Genomic DNA, 23,861 nt, shown 5'->3' on the forward strand with positions numbered 1-23,861 from the left:
CAAGCAAACAATGTGTGTTTTAATACAACCAAATTTAAATGTATACGTCTAGGAACAAAGAATGTGGGACAGACGTACAGGAAGGTAGACTTCTATCCTGAGAAGCTATGATTTTAAAATGATGGGGGTGGGGGTGGGTTGTGGTGGGTAATCAGCTGAACATGAGCAGCCAGTGTGATGCTGTGGTCAAAAGGGCCAATGCGATCCTCGGGTGCATAAACAGGGGAATCTCAAGTAGGAGCAGAGAAGTTATTTTACCTCTGATTTGGCACTGGTGTGACCACTGCTGGAATATCATGTCCAGTTCTGGTCCCCACAATTCAAGGAGGATGTAGATAAACTGGAGAGGGCTTAGAGAAGAGCCATGAGAAAGATTAAAGGATTAGAAATCATGCCTTAGAGTGACAGACACAAGGCACTCAATATATTTAGCTCAACTAAGAGAAGGTTAAGGGCTGACTTGATTACTATCTATAAGTATCTACATGGAGAACAAATATTTAATAATAGGCTTTCAATCTAGAAGATAACATGATCCAATGGCTGTAAGTTGAAACTAGACGAATACAAACTGGAATTTGATAGGAAGCTAGGAGGTTGTTGAATCCTCTTGCTCTTGTCTGCCTATGGGCACAGTGGAAAAAAATATTTCAGAGGGCCTACCTTCTGCTTGCACAAAACAGGTTACTTAATACCCAAGAATCAGATTTCTAAACAAATGCCTGATTGTGTGTCCATGAAACTGTAGCTCATTGTATACAGTTTATTGTTGATGTCTTCCTACCCTTATTTTATATTTTTCACACTTAGTGATAGACTCTGTGAGAACATTAATAGAGCTGTGAAAAACAGAACTTTCTGTTCCACATTTAGACAAATGAGAGAGAAAGGTAGGTGTTGATATTGGCCAACAGAGCTTTGTATCCACATTGAAATTCCTGGGTATTGATTTGGACTCAATGGTTCAAATAGTCTAAGTGTTGTGTGTCTGTCACACAGCTAAAAACCTGCGCTGTTGAAAATCTTGTGTGCACAAGGCTTCTTCTGGTCAGACAGCTCTAGATGAATAATAACTACAACAAAGAAACATTAAGTTGACCCAGAACTACTTGCTAATAAAACGACTTGTTGGTAATTTAGCAAAGGGAAGACATAAAAGATAGCGGATGATAAAACTGTACTGGAACAAACTGACCAACAGGATTACATTTGTCTGTCCACATCTATCTATCTATCTGTGCAGAGTTACAAATCTAGCTCATTAGGCAAACAACAGATCATTTGGGATCTCGGTGAAAAGATTTGAGGAATAAAGCTCAGAGAAACCACACTTCACCAAAAAAACTAAAGCCACTTCAAACTATTGTCATCTTGATCACCAAAATAGAAAAAAAAAAGAAAAGAAAAGAAAATTAAAAAGTTATCAGATTTGTCTTTGATATATGGCTGCTATGGTGAGCCCTGCATATATATATTTCATATAAAATTCTAATCTACACAGTGTAAGCACTAAGAAGTAAAACCCTTGAAGGTAACTAGTTCAGTCTCACAATGACTTTTGGTCATTTGGCTCCTTGGGGATGAAATGAAGGTGTGATTTCTAATGTCATATAGTAGGTGTACATTTAACATTCCTGTTATCAAACATCCACAATAAACTATATTATGCCTAATGTATTAATATGGGTACTATCTGTAAGCAATGTCAAGATAGATATGTTAAAAGTATATGTTTAAAAATACCAACGGTTTGTACTATACATAAATGCTTCTTGTTACATATATTGTTATTTAACATAGTAAATATTTCAGTTGTGCCTGGGGTAAGGAGTATCAAAGAAAGCCGTTGTATACCACAAAGATATCCAGAGTTCCATGTGAGGAGCAAAAAATTAAGGGCAAACCTAGCTCCTATTTCAGACAGCAGTAAAACCTGCCATTGACTTTAACAGAGCAGGATTGGGCTGTAAAATTGACTAACAGAAATCATATGTTTGAGGATTCCCTAGACACGAAGGTACAAAGAAGAGGCCAGTAGAACTTATTGCATAAAGCTGCGTAGGCCAGAGGCAGGCATTTTCCTCACTTACTTCATGCTGTGTACAACCTTTGAAGATACCACAATTTATTTGGTCACACAAAATTACACATCCAAAACTCATACTAGTTTGACAAATGGACTTGACTTCCATGTTTTGATTATCTCACCCAGTGTGTGCTGTATTTATTCAAAATTCTAATTTAAAAATATAGTTTTAATTGTAAACTCAACACGGGAAGAAACCCAAAAATGTCTCTTTGTAAGAAAGAACAAACATTATTGCAATCACTTTAATGCAAAAACATAATGTACTCCTTTGAAACTGAATAGTAATATTATTTTAAGTGTAGCACTAAAGAAACCAGTGCACACCAGGTTTAAATAATTCAGTACGTTTATTTATTCCACAAAACAAATCACCCCCAGCTTTTTTAAAGTTCCAACTGAGTCATGCATATCTTCTTCTGCTTGTTTTTCCACTAAAACTGTGTCAACACTACAAAATCCACAGAGATGTGACCTGCAGAGTGGATACTTGGTCAAAATGGGGCACTGTATGCTTGGACAAACATTCTACCCAGGCCACATTTTCATATTAACTAGATGCATTTTAGAACTTTGTGAGTCTGCCCAATTAGAATTCTGTGTATATGTGAGGCAATAAATGTGGCTGTACTATGCTTGTCTTTTCTCGGGGCTGGGAAGAGAGAGGAGAGTCCTCTCCCATGTGTTCCATTTTCTAGAGCAACTCGTGCTACATTTTTATACTTCCCAAAGTAGTTTAGTTTTTAGCAAAATTTTTGTCCAATTATTCTTATCCTGGCATGCAAAGATCCTGAGTCTATCCTTCTCCCATATCCTGTTCACAGGCTTTAGAGAAGCAAATGAAGGTACAGTGGCAGTAGCTGGTTTGGGGATCCAATATACTAGCAGAAGGCAGTTCTACTTTCTATTTTCCATTAATAAAAACTATTCTTGTGAATTGCTCTATTTCCTTTCATGGTCAATACTTCTCATGCCCATATTTGAAATTCAACTTCAAATACACCATCTGCTAAAGCCTGCCAGAGGCATTGTGAAGTCACTATTTTGTATGTTGTTTGGATAGAATATCATGCAGCTAAGCACCTGCCATATACATAATCCACGTAAGGCAGTTAAAAAAGCCAGAGTAGATCTTTGACTGTACTAGCAAAAGGCATTCTGGTTTTAGAGTTTTCTTTCACTATAAACAGGACTACTGCCATGTCACGGGTTTTGCTGAATGATAAAAAAATCAAGGCTCTGTCATGGAGGATAAAGGGAAAAAGTCACAAAATTCCTGGTAAAATGCCAATACTGCTGGGTCACAATAATTTTTAAAATAAAAGTCCTTTATTTTATCATTCGAATTGATTTAAAGGTTTAAAATGTATATTCCAGTGCCTGCTGGTTCGCTCCCAAAGCATTTAGCAGCACAGGAACGTGTGCAAGGGAGAACTCCTACTGCTGCCTCTGCCTCTGCAAAGGCAGCAGCATCCATAAGTGCTGGAAACATCCTCAGCCAGCAATGTACACGCTATGTCTTTCCTTAAAACAATCCAAACTATCACAGAATCTGTGACTACCCACTAATCCAAAGCACGAGCACTCCAGCTCCCCTTTATCTGCTATGCTTTTCAGGTTTTCAGTTGGTAGCTCTCTAGGTTATAAATAAAACTGGTCACAATCCCATCTTCCAAATGGAGTATTCACTATTTACCTACTTGTATGAAAAGTTCCCATACCAAAAGTCATTCGTATTGTTTGTAATAAAAAGCCATGACCACCATGAACTCTGTGACAAAAATGAACCCCTAATTAAAAATATAGGGCATAGTAGGATTTGAACACAATATAATTTGGGGAATTATAGGTAAACTGGAATAACCCCAAACAATTGGAATGCTATAATTGAGTACTCCAGTTAGACAAAAAAATTAGATTTCGTTTTGCAACACTTTTACAGAAAAATCTCAAACTAATTTATTTAATTATTTTTTCTGAAAATTACATTTTCAAAAATTATCCCCACTCCAACTGCTGTAGCTGACTTTGGGACTATTTAACTACTTTCCCACACACTTAGGTATCACACTTGTTTAGGGACAGTTATATTCCTTGCACAGAGATACCAGAAGCAATTCATATGAACAATTCCTTCTCCTGTGGATGATCTAGACAATCCAATTGTGATGGCAAAATGGGGTCCAAGTAGGAATTCCTCTGACTCCTTTTAATCAATGACTGCAGCTGGCTCCATATTTACAACTTTCCAACACATAATAACCAAAAAAATCCACTATGGTAACATTTAACTTTACAGAACTACACAAAAATGAGGATGCTTGTTAGATGGAAATTAAAAAGAACTGTCACAAGGGTTAAATGCCTGCACACAGCATGGAGACTATTTAAAAACACCATAAGAGAGGTTCAGACTAAATGTACATCCCAAATCAGAAAACGCAATAAGAGGACTAAAAGAATGTCACAATGGCTAAAGAGCAGAGTAATGGAGCTGGTCAGAAGCAAAAAAGCACCCTTTAAAATTTGGAAATCAAAACCGAGTGAGGGTAACAGGAAGGAGCACACATGCTGGCAGGTTAAGTGTAAAAGTATAACAAGGAAGGTTGAGAAAGAATTTGAAAAGCAACTTGTGAAAAACACAAAAACTAATGGTAAGAATTTTTTAAAGTAAATCAGAAGCAGGAAGCCTGCCAAACAGGCAATGGGGCCACTAGATGACAAAGTTATTAAAGAAGCACTCAAGGAAGATAAGCCCATTGCAGAGAAGTTAAATGAATTCTTTGCATCAATTTTCATTGCAGTGGATGTGAGAAAGGTACCCACGCCAGAGCTATTCTTTTTAGTTGATGCATCCGAACTACTGTCCCACGTTGATGTGTCAATAGAAGAGATTTTTATAAACAAATAGATAAATTAAACAGTAATAAGTCACCAGGACCAGACGGTGTTCACCCAAGAGTTCTGAAGGAATTCAAATAGGAAATTGCAGACTACTAACTGTGGTATGTAACTTATTGCTGAAACAAACCTCAGTACCAGATGATTGGAGGGTAGCTAACATAATGCCGATTTTAAAAAAGGGCTTTGGAGGGGATCCAGGCCATTACAGGCCAGTAAGCTTAATTTTAGTACCAAGCAAATTGGTTTAAACTACAATAGAGAGCAGAATGATCAGACACATGTAGGGAAAGGGAAGTCATGCCTCACCAATCTATTAGAATTTTTGGAGAGTGTTAACCAGAATGTGTATAAGGGTGTTCCAGTGATATGGTTGTGACCAAAAGGACCACAGCATTCATACTGTACACACTATTTTAATGATCTTTGTACAAAATATTCCTTGTGAGGTATCATTTGAAAACTAATAACTTGCCAGTCAAGAATATCCTGGTGAAATGTATGTAGCAACATTATATATAAAGTCATGTAATCCCCCTGTGTTATGTTATTGGCACATGTTCAAAACTACACAACCCTGCCTAGGTAAAAGTTGCTAAACAGATCTATCTTAAACAGAGGAATATGTGTTTGCCTCAATTGATATATAAGTAGAAAACAAAGTCCTTGAGACAGCAGGGGGAGAAAATGGCAGGAGACAGAACAAATTTGCATTTCAACAAACACAGGTTGGAAGAAAGAGCATGGGGCCTCCTTTACCACCAGACTCGATGTTGCCTCCTTTAGTGTTTGAATAAACTTTCCTTTGAGGTGTAATCTTCAGAAGAATCCACTTGAAGAATTCACTGGACTGTAAAGGAGAGGGGCAGAAAATCCCAACTTCTCTCTTTCACCTAAGAACGCAAAGGCACCAGCACCTTTGGGCCTCTGGGTGAGATCCTGACTGAGGAAAGGATCAGTCACCATCATGCTGGAAGACTGTGGGTGGGAAAGAACATCTTGAACAAAGCCTCAAAACAAAATTTGCTAGATCAGTTTCAAACATTTAGATGTGTGTTTTCACTTTTATTTGCTTGTAACCATTTCTAACTGTATTTCTTATACTTGAATTCACTTAAAATCCTATCTTCTTTTATTAATAAACTTATTTTATTTTTTAATCTCAACCAGTCCAGTCTGTGTTTAAACTGAACTACTTGGTAACTCCAGGTAAAGTAGCAAACAGTTTAATATTGACTTCTTACAGGGGCAACAAACCTTTAATATCTGAACTATCCAGGAGAGAGATGGACAACACAGAACATGCATTTTTTCTGAAAATGCAAGACTGGGAACGTGTTAGGGTCACCCTACAATTAGCAACCAAAACTAGGGGAAGCCAGAATGTGACTGCTGTGTTGCTGCCAGGCTATTGGGATCAGAGTTGCTGGACCAGGGCTGCAGCTATACATAGACACTCAAGGTGTGATCTGCATGCTGGTAGCCTGTTTGTGAGCAACCCAGGTTGGGAGATACAACAGCAAAGCATTGTGAGGAACCCAGGGTTAGGGGCAGGCAGTGACACAACTCCTCACTGGCCTGCATTTGCACCCCTGAATGTGACAATAGTGTATTTGGATGTTCAGAAAGCCTTTGACAAGGTTCCTCTCCAAGGGTCTTAAGCAAAGTAAGCTGACATAGGATAAAATATCATATATCAGTAACTGGTTAAAAGATAGGAAACAGGGTAGGAATTAATGGTCAGTTTTCACAATGGAGAGAGGTAAACAGTGGGGTCCCTCAAGGGTCTGTGAGGGACTGTACAACATATTCATTAATTAACTGGAAAAGGGGGTGAATAGTGAAGTGACAAAATTTACAGATGATACAAAATTATTCAATATAGTTAAGTCCAATGATGACTGTGAACAGTTACTACAGGGGAACCTCACAAATTGTATGACTGGGAAACAAATGGCAGATGAAATTCAACATTAATAAGTGCAAAGTAATGCATATTAGAAAAAATGATCCCAACTACCCATATATAATGATGGGTCCTAAATTATCTGTTACCACTGAGAAAAGAGATCTTCAAATCATAGATTCATAGATTCTAGGACTGGAAGGGACATCGAGAGGTCATCGAGTCCAGTCCCCTGCCCTCATGGCAGGACCAAATACTGTCTAGACATTTATCATCATGGAAAGTTCTCTGAAAATTTCAGCTCAATCTGCAGCAGCAATCAAAAAGGCTAACAGAATATTAGGAATTACTAGGAAAGGCATAGAAAATAAAATACAAAAAATATTATAATGTCATTATGTAAATCTATGGTGCGCCCACACCTTGAATATTATGTCCAGTTCTGGTTGCACTCTCTCAAAAAGGATATAGTGGAACTGAAAAAGGTTCAGAAAAGTGGAACAAAGATGATGAAGGGTATGGAACAACTTCCATATGGAGAGAAACTAAAAAGATTAGGGCTGCGCAGCTTACAAAAGAGACAACTAAAGGGGGGAGTTGAGTGAAATCTATACAATCACAATTTACCCTTTTCCACAAAACAAAACAAAAGAGTCACCCAATTAAATTAATAGGCAGCAGATTTAACACAAACAAGAGAAAATACTTTTTCACACAATGCAAAATTAACCTGTGGAACTCATTGCCATGGGATGCTGGGATGGCAAAAGGTATCAATGGGTTAAAAAAAAAAAACCTAGATAAGTTCATGGAGGATAGGTCCATCAATGGCTATTAGCCAAGATAGTCAGGGATGTAAGGCCATCCTCAGGGTGACCCTAAACCACTGACTGCCAGAAGCTGGAAGGAGAAGATAGTGGTGGAGCTCTCAAAAATTGCTCTGTTCTGTACACTCCCCCTGAAGTTCTGGTACTGGCCACTGTTGGAAGACAGGATACTGGGCTAAATAAGCAGTTCTTATACTTGTATGCTTTTGATACCCGTAGCAAGATAACAACGTATAAGTAAATTTATTTATTACTAATCTTTTTCAATATTTAAACAATTATTTTCAAAAGTTTTTCCCCAAAAAATTCAATGTATTGATTACATACAATATCCTTCTACATATATAAATTCACACACACACCACCATGCAACCTGGAGGAATGGAGAGAAAAAATGTTGTATTTTCCAGGTTTCTTTTGCTTATTCAATAGATAGATAGGTAATAAGTATAACCTATCTACTCTATCTAACTGGTCCAGGCTGACTAGTTGTGCATAACTGTGTTATGTTGAACGACTCATGTGTAATTTTTCAGAACAAAACTGTTCAATGTTGGCACACAGGGAAGAAATATATAAATATATATTACTAGATTTCTTTGCCTCTGTCCTATGGGTTTAAGCTGGTCCTTTTTTTCCCCTCTATTAGGGAAATATAATATCTAGGGCCCTACCAAATTCATGGCCATGAAAAACGCATCACGGACCATGAAATCTTGTCTCCCCCTGTGAAATCTGGTCTTTTGTGTGCTTTTATCCTATCCTATACCGATTTCACGGGGGGAGACCAGAGTTTGTCATATTGGGGGTCCTGACCAAAAAGGGAGTTGTAGGGGATCACAAGGTTATTTTAGGGGGGATTATGGTATTGCCACCCTTATTTCTGCACTGCCTTTAGAGCTGGGTGGCCAGAGAGCAGCAGCTGTTGGCCAGGCGCCCAGCTCTGAAGGCAGCGTCCTGCCAGCAGCAGCGCAGAAGGTTAGCTTTACCATACCATGCCACCCTTACTTCTGAACTGCTGCCTTCAGAACTGGGTGGCTGGAGAGTGATGGCTGTTTACTGAGGGCCCAGCCCTGCAGGCAGCAGCGCAGAAGTAAGGGTGGCAATACTGTGCCATCCTTGCTTCTGCGCTGCTGCTGATGGTGGCTCTGCCTTTAGAGCTGGGCTCTCAGCCAGTAGCCACTGCTCTCCAGCTACCCAGCTCCGAAGGCAGCGCCACCACCAGCAGCAGCGCAGAAGTAAGGGTAGCAGTACCGCAACCCCCCTACAATAACTCTGCGACCCCCCCCAACTCCTTTTTGGGTCAGGATCCCTACAATTACAAGACTGTGAAATTCCAGATTTAAATAGCTGAAATTATGAAATGTATTATGTTTAAAATCCTATGACCGTGAAATTGACCAAAATGAACTGTGAATTTGGTAGGGCCCTAATAATATCATTATAAATATAATATAACAATCCATGTTTTTTAACCTCAAAGGGATGTGTATGTTTCCTTATTTCTCTCTCTCTCCATCCTCCATTTTTATTCACTTCTTTAAAAAAACAACCCTAGTATTCTTTTTTTAAAAACTTTTCCTTTCATGTCTCACTTGCTAGGAGGGAAAAGATGGTCCAGTGGCTAGGACACTACCTTAGGACATGAGAGACCTGGTCTTAACTCCCCACTCTACCATGGACTTCTTATCTGATCTTGGGCAAGTCCCATAGATTCTCTGTGCCTCAGTTCTCATCTGTAAAATTGAGTTAATAATTCTTCACTATTTTACAGGGGTATTATGAGGATAAATACAATAAGGATTATAAAACATTCTCAGATACATTGAGGAGAAACACTATATCAGGTGGTTGTTGTTATTATTATTACTTCTTTATCTTACTACCATTCTTTTTTTCCTGCCTCTGCTTGTCTTCCTTCTTCCCCTTACAGTTTTTCATTTTTCCTCAATCTCTCCCCTCATTTCTTTTTCTCTGCAGCTCCAACTATCATCTTTCAAGTTCCTCTGACCATCCTCTTTCCAGGTGATCCTCATCCCCTGACTCCTCCATTAATCTCTACCCCCACTATTGAATTCAGTCCAATTCAAGCCTATTTCTCCTCTCACAACTCAAGTCTGTCTACATTCCCTTGCTCATTGCTGAAGCCATGTTCTAGGGACCTTCTCCTCTGTAGTCACATTTTAGGAATCAACTCACCCTGAAAGATGGTAGATCCTTCAGGGATCCCCTAAATTCCTGCAAGTACCCACCTGGGCTGCATGTGGGTCTGATTGCCTTTCAGGTCTTTTTGGGGGCTATCCCTGTTCACCTTGTGGCTCCAATGCAGCAGGAGGGCAGGGATGCCCCCTAGGGAACTACAGAGCAGCTGTTATGTGTCAAGTCAGCCTTCATTCCCTGAAGCTATACTGATTCGATTTGAGCCCCAGGTAGAATACTAAAAATGTAACAATATTTAGCTGACCACGCTTTATTTCATTTTTGAGATTTGAGAATAGTGAGGCTTTTTTATTCACACTATTGAGAGAACTGAATAATGTCTGTCTGTCTATATCACAAACCTGTGCAGCATCTACCTAACACCTACTGCTTTCTCTCTGGACTTTATAAGGCTTTGTAAGTTCAACATAGAACTCTGCAGAAGAAGTGAACTATGACATGCAACAATATCCTATCACCACATTAACATGGATAACTGAAATTAATCCTTTACAAAATTGCTTTGGAAAGCTCTTGTGTCTTTTGTTTCTCTTTTGTTTCCTTCCAGATATCTGTGGTTGTGAAGTAGGGCAGATTGAACCAAACTAAACTGTCCAATAAAACTAAAATTGAACCAAACCCAATTTTAAAATGTTGTTTATCCCATCTTTGTGCCCTCTACTGCTGGTGAAAATCAAGATGTACAGAAGCATGGATATCATATGAGAAAAAAAAAACTCTTCTTGTGGCATTTCTGATCCAGATGAAACTGGAAATCTCATAAGAAATCTTGTTCTTCTGAAATTTCTACTCCAGTGTATGGATGGAAGAGGTTCAGATAAGGCAGCAAAGTTTTTATGTAAACTGAAGCTAAACTGCCAGAGGAAGGGGATGGAGCCTTGAAGATCACAAAATGGGGGAATAGTATAAGTGTCAGAGCAGAACCGGTGGCAGAAAATCACTCAAACAAGAGAGCTGTCATGGGAAGGGATCTTCAAAGAGTGAGGATGAGTATCTGAACTGAATTTCTAAACCTTTAAAATGGGTTGATCATTTACCTGCTAAATTATTTGTGTATCTTCACATAGATAAAACAATGGCAATGTGCGGGGGAGTAGGTCCAGCTACATCTGTGAGGATCCATTCATATGGAATTAAGCCACTGTAGCACACAATACATTAGAGCTCTGTATTAGATTCTGCATCATTTTCTAACTTTTGTCTTACTCCTCATCCTATTTCAGTTTTGATTGCTTTGCACTAACAACTATCACAAGTGACAGATAACAATGGTACTGCAGCAAGGCTGCAATTTAGCTGTACAAACACTATTTTACTGACTATTTGTCCAGAACTATATGTTAGTTCAGTGATATTTAAATAAGGAAAAAAACATAAAATAATAATATAATGGCACATTTGAAAAATTAAACATTAACAACACCACAATTTTCAAACTTGAATGCCTAAAAATTAGACGCCTAAATCCTCATTTAAGTACATAAATAAAAGTGGCTTGCAATGTTTTCTTTAAATCAGCATCATTTTATTACTGCATTATGTCCAGCAGCTTTAAATCTACAAAATCAAGAATGTGACTTTACTATATTCTGCTATGGGAATAGTACACAACAACAAAAAGGGTTCATTAGGATTTGTTGAGACACTAAGCATAGAATAAACTTATTTTCTCAGAGCATCCTTGAACAATGTGTGGTGTAAAAGATCTATGCTGCTCCTCAAACATACCTGGCTGTAGCTCTGAATGGCAGCTCTGGCTTGACTGCTGCGGGCTGGGAGCTGTGATGTTGCTGTTTCACCCAGGGCAAGGGTCTGGTTGCTATGGTAGCTCGCTGAATACTGGAAAGACCCTTCAGGTTTGGAATTGAGCTGAAGTGAACTCTGGGATAGAAGGCTGGGCCCTGTGTTGAAAGTAATGTTGAGCAGTCAGTGACAGTCTCAGTGAAAGAGAAAGAGCATGTATTATTTATCAAGAGTTGCTAGGAATAATCAAATGAATGATTCCAGTTTTTCACATTTTGACTTTTCAGAACTAAAATCAGGTCAGATAATTTAAAGTGGCACATTATCACTTAAACATCATTATTTTGGCATTTTCAAAAAGTAAACAGCATTGTTTTAAAAAACAAGTTGTCTTATTCTGCTAAACAAAGTAACAGGGCTAGGTAAAACAGATAGCAGTACTTGATAAAAGAGTCCTTTTTTTCCTGATTCCATATAAAGTATTCTGTGTTTAAAATATGTTTTCAAGGTTTTGTTTTATAAACACTTCATTTATTTTCCATAATTAAATCCAGTTGTTCAGTAGAGGAAATGCTGAAAAGTTCTCCTCCTGGAACCCCAGCGCATTAAATCTATTGATCACTGACAATTTGTAGTAAATATGTGGTGATGTAATACTTTGGTTCCCGTAGGGAAGAAAGACTTTAAAATATTAACAGCACCTCTCATCATGTAGGACTCACCCTGTTCTCAGTGAATCTCTGATGACTAGTTTGTCAGCTTATCTTATCTTTTCTATCAGAGTAATGCACAGTAGGAGAAGGAAGTAAAGATAGTGTGCTTAAATCGGTACTGCCAAAGTGAAAAGTATTTAGAGTGATGGGGAAATGAGCAGTACTACTTTCCCTAATAATGTAGCTGTTCTGTGAAACTAAAACATACTTTAAAAAGGCATAAGATGATTTAGAATATATTTTTATATATATGCATCTTGAAATTAAATCTCCTAATTTTAATACTTAGGAAAGGTGCATGACTGGGTAAAGTACGAGCAACAGCAATACGAGCTTCCCTACACTGCCCTGCCGATATGCGTCAACCTTGACCTTGAGGAACAATCTCATTTTGAGGGTGAGAAAATACTTCATTTTTTATCCCTGTTACACACAAAAAAACTACATTAAAATAATATTGTTGACATTGCAAAGTCAAGCACTCAAGAGTTAAGAAATGACAGAATTAAAGTCCCCTCCAGTCTATCCATAACCCAGTCCTCTCCTCCCCACCTCTGACTCCTTGTCCTATTCCATTGTCCTTTCCTTCAATCACACACACAGAACCTGAGGAGAGCTCCCCCTCCCAGCCGGTTGTGTTTGCAGGCTCTCTCTTCCAGCTTCAGATCAAGTTTGGACCCCACAATGACTTCCCAATCATTATCTTCTTCTCCATTTTCTCCTTCTCCTTTTTCTCAAGCAAAATTCTTTCTTCTTCCCTCCCCACTTTTCTCTTTCCAGTCCCCCCAAGTTGTTATCCTTCTCTCTCATTCCAGTTCCCAAAACTCAAATACAATACACATTTACTAGCTTGCTTTAAGCTGCTGATGGCTTGTTTCCTTGGCTCGACTAGCAGATGAAGGTTGGGGCAGAGGTGGGATTATTGGAAAAGTGAGAAGGAAGTTGGGATAATGAGTTCTCTGTAATGCTTCTGAAGGCAGGTTGGCTATATTGTCTGTCAATCTAGCATGTGAGAAGAGTTAATTCAGTTTTCTAATATGTAGGCTGCATTATCTGACTGATAACAGAATACCTGCCTATTGTCAAGTAATCAGAAGATTATAACTATGTGGTTTGGAATACAGCAAGACCCAATGGATATTTTTAAATCTCATTCAATAACACAATTGTATGCTCATATTATAAAAAATTTGAAATCAGGAAACAGCTCTTATATAGCTCTTTTCATCCATAGATCTCAAAGCACTTTACAAACAAGGTAGTATCAGTCCCATTTTACAAATATGGAAACTGAGGCACTTGCCAATGGTCACCCAGCAGGCTGGTAGCATAAATAGGAACATGATATAGGACTTCTGAGTCCCAGTCTAGTGCTCTATCTGCCAGCACTACTACTTTACATTTCAGAGCAGAATTCATTTTGCAACTATTATTCAATAATACACTATCTGTTGGTCATTTTAATGACAAGATAATTACCATGTAATGACAGGTTACATAGTATCATCTCATTACAAGATAAATGCACAAGTGATCCAGTCTTCTAAACTGCACTGCACCTTATGGGGATAATTACTTTTGGATCTACTAAGCCTTACACAATGGTCTACATAACAGTCTACAGAAGCATGTAAATATTCTATCTCTACAAAGTATCTACATGCTAGTAACATAGCTTATAATGTAAAGATTTCAATGAAATGTATGGTTCAGATGAAAAGATGTTTTTTTTCTTCCTCCTGAAAATGTAAAGCCAGTTAACTTATTAGGGTCATTTTGCTTACAACTTTATATTTACCCCACAGATTTGTAATGATCTCTAATGCAAAGATCAAAACACTATAATGTGTTATACAATTCAAACTGGTCTGGTGATCTGTTGCAGTCTTGATTCATTTTGACAAAGGAAATGGCAAGACCACCCCAAAATGTTACAGGAGTCATATGTTTTTAAGAAAAAAAGCCGTAAAGCTAGAAAGAAGTGCAGAACATGCATTAAACATTTGTCACAGATCGCTAACAGTTTACATACCAGTTTTAAAGGAGCATTTAACCCACCTTCAGTCTAATATTTGACAGAAGAAAGAGGGATTAAACAAAGGAAGGAATAAATGAACAAGGGTTTCCCACATCTCAGGTGAATGACCTAACCATTGGGATGTTATAAGAGAGGCAGTGGCACCTTCCCCTCCTCCTCTCCTCTCCTCTCTAATTTATTTATTTGTTTATTTTGGTCTAAACTATTCAGTAAATTCATGTTAAGTTCACAAATAGTTTCAGGTTGATCCAAACTGCATTTTTCAGTAAATAAACTATTGATCTGAAAAAATTCACCCAGCTCTAATCCAAATTCATAAAACAACCTTACAGTTTCACCTACAGAATGAATGTAGCCCAAACAACATATACTATGCCTCAAATCCCATCATAATAGGAACAAGCTCCATAATGTTAATATGGATTTGTGGCCTTTCAAATATTCAACAGCAGACATGTAATACATACATTGATCAGACACTACTGCTCTTCCCTCATAGGTTTATCCAGTTGGTTTCAGTGGGTGAAATGCTCTGGGGTCTGAGGCCATGAGGCTTGATTCCCCACTGCTTTGCATCTTGTTTTATGGTCACATCTGTGCAAAGTGGCTGTAAAACACTAATAAATCGGGCTAGTCATATTTGACTCCCACTTTGCACAAGTCTAAATCACTTCTCAAACTGTAAGACTGTGGAGAATCAGGGCCAGTGTTTGTAGAGTGGTCACATTCAGTGTGGACATTTGGGTGTATGTGGCTGAGTAGGGACAGGAGGTCTCAGACCCAATTCAGGAGGATAATTAATAAGTACGGGGATGTTTCATGATTGTCCTTTGTAGGGGAGTTTCTACAGCATTTTGTGATTTTAGAGTAGAATGGAGAGTTGTTTGAGGTCTATATGTAAAGGGTGAGACATGAAAATACTGTGATCTTTTGCCTACAGTGGGATGGTGGAAATCCATGACTTTAGACTGTATATGAAAAATAAAATGAAAGATGGTGACATAAGCTGGCTCCAAAAAGGAAAATTAATTGCAGGTGTTGCTTACTATGTTACAGTAGACACCATTTTAAAAGTTATTTATTGAAGTTCCTATGTAGGTGCTATCAGATATCACACTTCTTTCTTATTTCTAAGCATAGGTAAAACCGGTTGTACAGTGATCACCACTAGAAAGTCAACATTTGCCAACATATGCCCAACAGTGAGACTGTGTGACTATCATGGTGGAGTAAGGAAGTACATTCAGTGAGCTCCCACTCTCCCCCTTCCTAATTAGCAGCAACATTGGTAGCAGAGCACCAGCTAGACCCCATACCCTATACGATTGCAAGGGACAGTGGTACTTGGACTGAGGGCTGCTCCTCCCCTTTTTTTCCCCTCAGAGGAAAAGGGCTAAATTTACAGATGTCTGCAAGTATTCCATAGGAAAGCAACTTTGATTTCCTCAGACATTCTCAAAAACCCATAGAATATATCAGATGGGTCAAACCCATACTACGAGAAACCCAAAAGTTCCTGACCTCAGTACCAGAATCAAATACAATAGACGAGGGGAGGGCAAACTATGGCTTGCAGGCCAGATCCAGCCTGTCAGGGCTTTCAGTCTGGCCCATGAGATTGCCAGCCCCATGGTTCAGCGGGGCTAAGACAGGCTCCCTTCCTGCCCTGGCCCCACACTGCTCCCAGAAGCGGATGGCACCACATCCCTGCAGCCCTTGGGGGAGGAGGGCAGAGGGCTCTGTGCACTGCCCTTGCCTGCATGCACCACCCCCCACAGTTCTCATTGGCCGGGAACGGAGAACCACGGCCATTGGGAACTTCAGGGGTGGTATCCACAGGCGAGGGCAGCGCGCGGTGGAGCCACCTGCTCTAGCCCACTCCCAGGAGCCACTGTGGACATGCTGGCCACTTCTGGGAGCAGTGTGAGGCCAGGGCAGGCAGGGAACCTGCCTTAGCCCTCCTGCACCCCGCACCCCAACCCTCTGCCTTTGAGCCCCTGCCGAACCCTTCCTGCACTCCAACCCCCTGCCCTGAGCCCCCTGCCATACTCCGCACCCCATCCTGCACAGACCCCTGCATTGAGCCCCCTCCTGCATCCCGCACCCGCTCCCACACCCCACACTTCCTCCCGCACCCCAACTCCCTGCCACAGCCCTACATTCATGGCTCTGCATACAATTTCACCACCCAGATGTGGCCCTCGGGCCAAAAAGTTTGCCCACCCCTGCCATAAACTCATTTTACCTAGTGAAAAATGAACTCCACTAGAACATTGGAAAAGTAAAGACCGTATTAGTCTGGTTTGAGGGAGGACATTTAAACACAACAGGATTTATAAGCACTCTGTGAAAACGTGGCAAACATGCTATTTATTGAATAGCATTCCTAAAATTCTGAGGGAACTGCTTTGAAAAATAATTTTTCTTCTGAATCAAAATCTGCTTTCAAAACAATGGGATCTTTTCCCCCCAAAAGATGCTTTTGGAAAGGTTTGAAGTGGAGCTGTGTGAACACTTCCAACTATGATTCACAAGGCATTCGTGAATTTGTGCATGAGAACTGGTATTTGAATTCTCAATGTATCATGTTGTGGCCAAAAATGTTAATTCATGTGATACTGTGTCACACTCAATATTTCAACTAACTATTTCCATAGAACCTGAAGATGAAGCTTTGAGAGATGTGAAGTTTTGTACTTTTAACTAGAAACCTCACCTTTATTTATGAATTCTGATCACACTGAGTCAATTAAGTCTTGGTGTGACTCCAGGGAAACCAGCAATGACGTTCATCCGTTGTGTTTAATATATGTGAGAATTCATCTTGGGGATAATCACAAGAATGAGACTCAAGAAAACTAGTTGTCTTTTTGGTTCTGCCATTAACTATGTTACCTATGTGTCATTTAATCCTCAGTGCCTCCATTTTCCAATCTGTAAAATGGAATAATGACAAAGGACTTTGGAATCTAGAAAGTGATAAAGAAATTAAGCAATATGTTTATACAATTTTATCTAAAAATATGGATTAGGTATTGCAATCATATTCAAGCTAGTATAGCTTAACAGTTATTTGGGGAGGCATTTACACATTCATTGCCTTATTAATTAATAAAGTTTGTGGCACTTTGAGATCCGTGGATGGAGGATAGTATGGAAGTACACTGAACTAATAATTATTATTATTCAAGTCTGATGTTTAATGGTCTTAGATTGCACCCAAAGCTTGTAAAATTGAGATTTGCAATATCACGTCAAAATACAATAGCCAATTTGGAGTCTGGGGGGACCCAGAGGTATTTTGGACTAAACAGAAATTCTTAACGTCGGAATTCATAGAACTTTGGTTTACCAGTATTGTTATTTTCAAACCTCTTGCCTTAAGCTGCTCCACTTTGTTGCTTTTGCCATTCAGTCTCTGTTCAAAAGTGCTGATTCTTGGGAGTAACAGTCTAGGAATACAGTAGTCTGTGGCCAGGTCTACTCTATGGGGACTATAGTGGCATGGCTAGGGTGCGATATCGATTCTGGCATAATCCTGTAGTGTAGGTGCAGCCTATACTGACAGAAGGTTTTTTTTCCATCAGTATCATAACACCATCTCCCTGAGTGATGGCAGCTAGGGTGACAGAAGCATTCTTCCATTGACCTAGCTGTGTCTACACCAGGACTTAGGTCAGTATAGCCCTTTTCCATTCTCCACACCCCCTTCGGAACTCCAATCCCCTGCCCTGAGCCCCCTGCCGCACCCTGCACCCCTCCTGCACCCCAGCCTTCTGCCCGGAGCCCCCCCCCCGCACTCCACTTCCTGTCCTGCTCCCCAACTCCCTGCCCTGAGCCCCTTCCACACTCCGCACTCCCTCCCACCCCCCAAACCTCTGCCCTAGCCCTACATGCATGGTCCTGCATACAATTTCCCCACCCAGATGTGGCCCTCGGGCCAAAAAGTTTGCCCACTCCTGCAATAGACTAAGTATGAACTCATCAGATTCAAACTAAGTATATCTCAGTTGAGGGCTCATTAAATACAAAGGCATGGAAATTGGACTGACTTTTGGATGTAAAAATACAATAGTTATGTGTTGTACTAAAAATACTGCCTCAGTAGAAAAATGTATATAATGATTTTATGCTAAATTTATTAGGAATGTTGTTAAGTAACAATTTTCAAAAAGTAATGATACAGGCAGTTAATGTAGGAAACTCTGTATTTAACGGTAAGGATATCAGAAAGTATAGTACAAAGCATAAGGAGAAAATGAAAGTTAGAATGTTTAAAATGTACAGTTTATGGTTTTGCATTATAATTGGGGATAATATTGAATATAATTGCAAGGAAGTGGATAAACAAGTAGTATACAGATACTGATGTCAAGGTGGGGGGTTGGATAGGGGAAGATGGGGAAGGCATTACATAGTAATGACAATACTGAATATCCCAATAAATGGAGAAAAAAGAATCAGGACAAGCTGGTGCTCCTGGAATGTTAGGGAACTAAATCACCCAATAAAAAACCTACTCTCTCTTTTTAAAAACAAAGAGATATCGGTGGCAGTGCTTCTGGAAACTTACCTGAAAACAAAAGAATTAATCAAATTTTAAAAGTATCTGTGTATATGGAATATACTTCAGCTCAGTAAGAGAAAGGTGCATATACTAATAAGTAAACAAATAGGATGGGAACCTACAGACATCAGAACAGATCGAGAGGGCAAATGGGTTTTGCTACACGGTGTGCAGAGGGTAAACCTATTACAACGTATAACATTTTATGTCCTGAATGAAGAGAATGCTGCTTCCAATAATATTTTTGGAATGATTGCAACAGTCCAGGATTCATGGGTAGTAGAGGCAGGCAACTTTAACTGCTGGCTTAACCTCATGTCGGATATATAGGGCACTTCGTTTTCAGTTTTTTTGTTTTTTTTTTTTTCCAGGAATTTATCAGCATTTATTACTACTACAACAACAGGTGAAAATCCATGGACAAAACTATTAATAATGTTTCTGGGTAAATATTGGGGTTTTTTTGTGGATGGAAGAACAGAGGAAAAAGTATTCAGTATTTGATGAATGGATTCAATGTGGTTTGCTGCAGAACTAAAACAGAACTCAAAACCAAATGCCACCTCTGAGTTTAAGAAAACACTATATCTCTAATCCCCAAATAAACCTTTTCATTTGAATGAACAGTTTACTTTTGTAGAGAAAACTATTAGCCTATAAATATTTACATTTAACATTTGGGCTACGCCATTGGGCATACACTCTACTTTATCCTTTTATCCTGTTTTTTTTGAAAACTTCCTTATGTTCTGAAATGTATTCTGATATTGATTTTTGTTTTCTTCCCATTTTAGTGTCAGATCTTTAAACTATTTTCTGCTAATAGCTTGCAATGTGTAGGTGGTGGGCGTGAGATTCATCGGTAAGTTCAGATGTGCATGCACTTTAGAGCTTGTTTATTTTGTGTATCTTCTAGACTAATACATAGCCTTACTTCAACAGGCAGCTTTGCATATACACACAGACTAATGTATTATCGTAATACATATATCGGATGCAAGTTCATTTTTATATATTTGAATGATACAAAAGAAGGGTGAAAATTGGGGAAAAAAAATGAGTAATACTTTTTGTAAAACCCAGGATTTTTTTTGTAAAAATCAGTTTAAACTGAAAACAAAAGGGGTTATGGATATACTGCTAGCTAGGCAAGAAGCTCCATCTAAAATGCTAAGATACAGTAATCAGAATATAAAGACCAGGACATGATGGGCTCCTACATCCTAAGGGTGGGGATACTTTACTTTTGTGTCTGAAATTGCCAAAACACATACTAGAATAGATTTATTGTTGTTATCAATGAAATCCTTAATGTTAGAATGGAAATAACATATATCTTCTACCATGCAGCAGTCTTCATGAAAATAAAGTCCAATTGAGGACTAAGAAAAAGATTTGGGGGGGGGTGAGAACACCATATTGTTCATGACATTATGGATGATGCCTTCCAGGTTATAACCTTAGGAACTAGGTGTGAGGCCTTTAAAGTGGTAATAAGGAGACATAATCTCATACAATAGCTATGGCGGGGGGGCGATGTAGGCAAAAATAGGCAGATTTAAAGGGACAAATTTACAGCTTTCAGAAGCAATATAACTTAACTAATAACACAGAATCCAAGAGAGTAAGAATGACCTCACCACACATTAAGTGATGGGAGTCATTGTCTGATTTGTTTGGAAAATGTGTGTGCCTCTTTACGGGTTAGAGAGCCAGGGAGTGACTTTCTGCTACAAGTATCAGGCCTGGTCTATACTACCCGCCTGAATCGGCGGGTAGAAATCGACCTCTCGGGGATCGATTTATCGCGTCCCGTCGGGACGCGACAATCGATCCCCGAATCGGCGCTCTAACTCCACCAGCGGAGGTGGTAGTAAGCGCCGCCGACAAAAAGCGGCAGAAGTCGATTTTGCCGCCGTCCTCACAACGGGGTAAGTCGGCTGTAATACGTCGAATTCAGCTACGCTATTCACGTAGCTGAATTTGCGTATCTTAAATCGACTCCCCGCTGTAGTGTAGATGTACCCTCAGAGGGGTAGCCGTGTTAGTCTGTATCTACAAAAACAACGAGGAGTCCGGTGGCACCTTAAAAACTAACATTTATTTGGGCATAAGCTTTCATGGGTAAAAAACTGCATCTGAAGAAGTGGGTTTGTTACCCATGAAAGCTTATCGCCAAATAAATCTGTTAATCTTTAAGGTGCCACCGGACTCCTCATTGTTTCTGCTACAGTGGCAGACCAGGCCAGCATGGGGATGCTGACCCATTCCCCTCTCCCGCAGTGACCAGAAAAGAGGGGGGACTATATAGGTCCATGCTGCTGCAGGAAAAGCCCTCTTTTACCTATACCAGTAGCACCCACAATCCCAGCCATGTCAGGATCTGCTGTGGGCATTGAGCTAGTTGCTCTTTTCTCCGGGAGCTGGGAAGGAATTTTTCCCTCACTGCCAGATTGGCAAAGGTGAAGTGGTGTTTTTTTCACCTTCCCCACAGCAGGTTCAGAGGGGGGCTCAGTTGGTGCAAACATGAAGTGGGAGTTAGGCTATGATGTTGCAAGTCATTATATAAATGTGGGGGATACAGAAATCAGATACAATGTATTCATAAGGATTTACAAGAGGTATTCTTGAAAGGAGTGGAAACGGCAGAGGAGGGGAGGAGGGTTCCTATGCCTGCTATAACAGGGAGCCAACCCCTTAAAGCCACCCCCCAACCCTCTTTCGAAGGAGTGGTGGTGAGGCCCTAGCAGCAGGTTGGCTAAGGACCAGGATGGGAAGCCCCCCCCCCAGGTATATATTGAAATGATTATAGAATTACCTGTACTATACACTTTTATGTACCGGGTACTCCCAGACATTTAAGAATAAAGTGACAGCCTAATTAAACCACATCCCGTGTCTCCGGTTCTTCTTCCAGCATAGCCAGACAATGCAAAAAACACTTTTGAAGCACAGACAACAATGGATATGACATAACTGAGATATACTTTATGCAAAATGGGTCTTGTAAGGTATCATTGGAAAGGTTATGATTTACTGAATGCAGTTATTCAATTTCCATGCCTGTATCATTTCTGTATCTGAAGTTAGGAATATTGACTATGTATCTGAATTTCAATTATGCTACTCTGGGTGACGCCCCACTGCTAACACTTCAGGTACAACAATGGAAAAGCCAGACAGGGTGAATGGCCCATCAACGAGGACAATGGACTATGAAAAGGCTTGGCCTTCCTGCGGACACTCTGTACTAACACTGACTCATGGGTGCTGTAATACTACAGACAGGTGGTCTTGTCACCTGATACTAAACATTACCTGGGACTTCTTGTAACTATCCCCTGGAAGGGAAAGGTCTCAAGTTTTGGAAAAAAGGATTCCCGCCTTATGTAAATCCTATTTAAGGGTGGGGAGGAAGGCAAACAAGACTCCTCCTTTCCATGGCCTGTCTGCCCAAGAAGAAAGACTGAAAAAGACACCTGAAGGGAAGACCGGGGGGGAGTCCAGACTGAGACAAGTGTCCAGTCTGAAAAGAAATACAACTGGAACTCTGAACCATAGAAACTTTGCAACATACCTAAAGTAACATTTAGGGTGAGAAGTTACATTTTGTAACCTGTTTCTTAAGTATATTGAGTTTAGCTTGCATATTTTGCTTTATTTGGTTAGTAATCTGCTTCATTCTGTCTGTTATCTCTTATATTCACTTAAAATTCACCTTTTGTAGTTAATAAACTTATTTCTTGTTTATAACATAACCCAGTTTATGTAATTACTAACTGGGGGGAGGGGGAGGGGAGAAGTTGTGCATATCTCCCTCCATATTGAGGGAGGGGGGAAATTTCAGAAAACCTTGCGGTTTGTTCCCTTAAAGGGAGTGGGCACCAGAGTGTTGGGGCAAGCCCCTTAGGTTGAATCTTTCAAGAGCAGATCTCTGTCTCTCTGTGCAGCTGGCTGTGTCTCTGGCTGTATGCTTGGCTGGAAGAGGCTTGTGAGCCTAACCCGGCAAGGCCCGGTAAAGGAGACCCAGGCTGGCAGAATAGGTTGACTCAGTGGCTTCCCAGCACATCAGGTGACTTCCCAAAGGGCCCAAATCCGTCACAAACAGAAAAAAACCAGACAGTGCCAAAGAAAGCTTCTCTGAATGGGGGACATAGTCAGGCAGATTACTAGCCACACGGATACTTAACAGAAAATCCAGACAAGGCGTATCTCAAGGCCAAAAATGAGATAATCCCTTTATGTGTTTTTAGGAGTAACAAAATATTAGAGAAATATTTCCAGGAGATATACACTAGCAGATAAGTAAACAAGGAAGATCTGGGAATTAATATACTGCAGAATATTAAAATGCCCAGAGGTATTTTTAAAATGAAAACAGTTAAAAAAAAAAAGGTTCAATAACACAGGAAGAAATAGAGATAGCAATTACATCATTGAAATCGGGGAAGAGTCCTGGGCTAGAGTCATACAACTCTGAATTCTTTAAAACATTTAAAGCACAGGTAGTTCCCTTGTTAGCAAGTGAACTCCAGCTTTCTCACACAAAGAGTACTTACTGGGCACTTTCTGTAATTTAGATGTAATTTTGATATCTAAAACACAGCAGGATTTATTGGATCCAGCATCTTACAAGCCTATATTTATTAAAAAGATGGACAGTAAGATTCTGATTAAAATACTGATATCCAGTTTAGAGACAGTAATACCTAAACTGATGCCCCAAAACCAAACTGATTTTATAAAAGAAAGAAACACATTACATAATACAAGGAAATTTCAACGTGCTACTAATAAAAAGGCCCACACTAGAAATATGGCTACTGTTAAGGATTTTGACGGAGAACACCACACATTTAT

General features: G+C 39.6%; 1 protein-coding gene across 3 annotated transcripts in view; it reads right to left on the bottom strand.

The window, feature by feature from the left end:
• The window catches only part of CTNND2 (catenin delta 2), a 1,151,766-nt gene that overhangs the window by 447,561 nt on the left and 680,344 nt on the right, over nt 1-23,861 (bottom strand). For all 3 annotated transcript variants that reach the window (XM_034761543.1, XM_034761542.1, XM_034761544.1), the window contains one exon: nt 11,669-11,841. In XM_034761543.1, coding sequence (XP_034617434.1) covers nt 11,669-11,841 — 173 coding nt within the window. The remainder of the gene's footprint in view (nt 1-11,668; nt 11,842-23,861) is intronic.

This window comes from Trachemys scripta, chromosome 2 (assembly GCF_013100865.1).
Source record: "Trachemys scripta elegans isolate TJP31775 chromosome 2, CAS_Tse_1.0, whole genome shotgun sequence".
Lineage (NCBI taxonomy): Eukaryota > Metazoa > Chordata > Testudines > Emydidae > Trachemys > Trachemys scripta.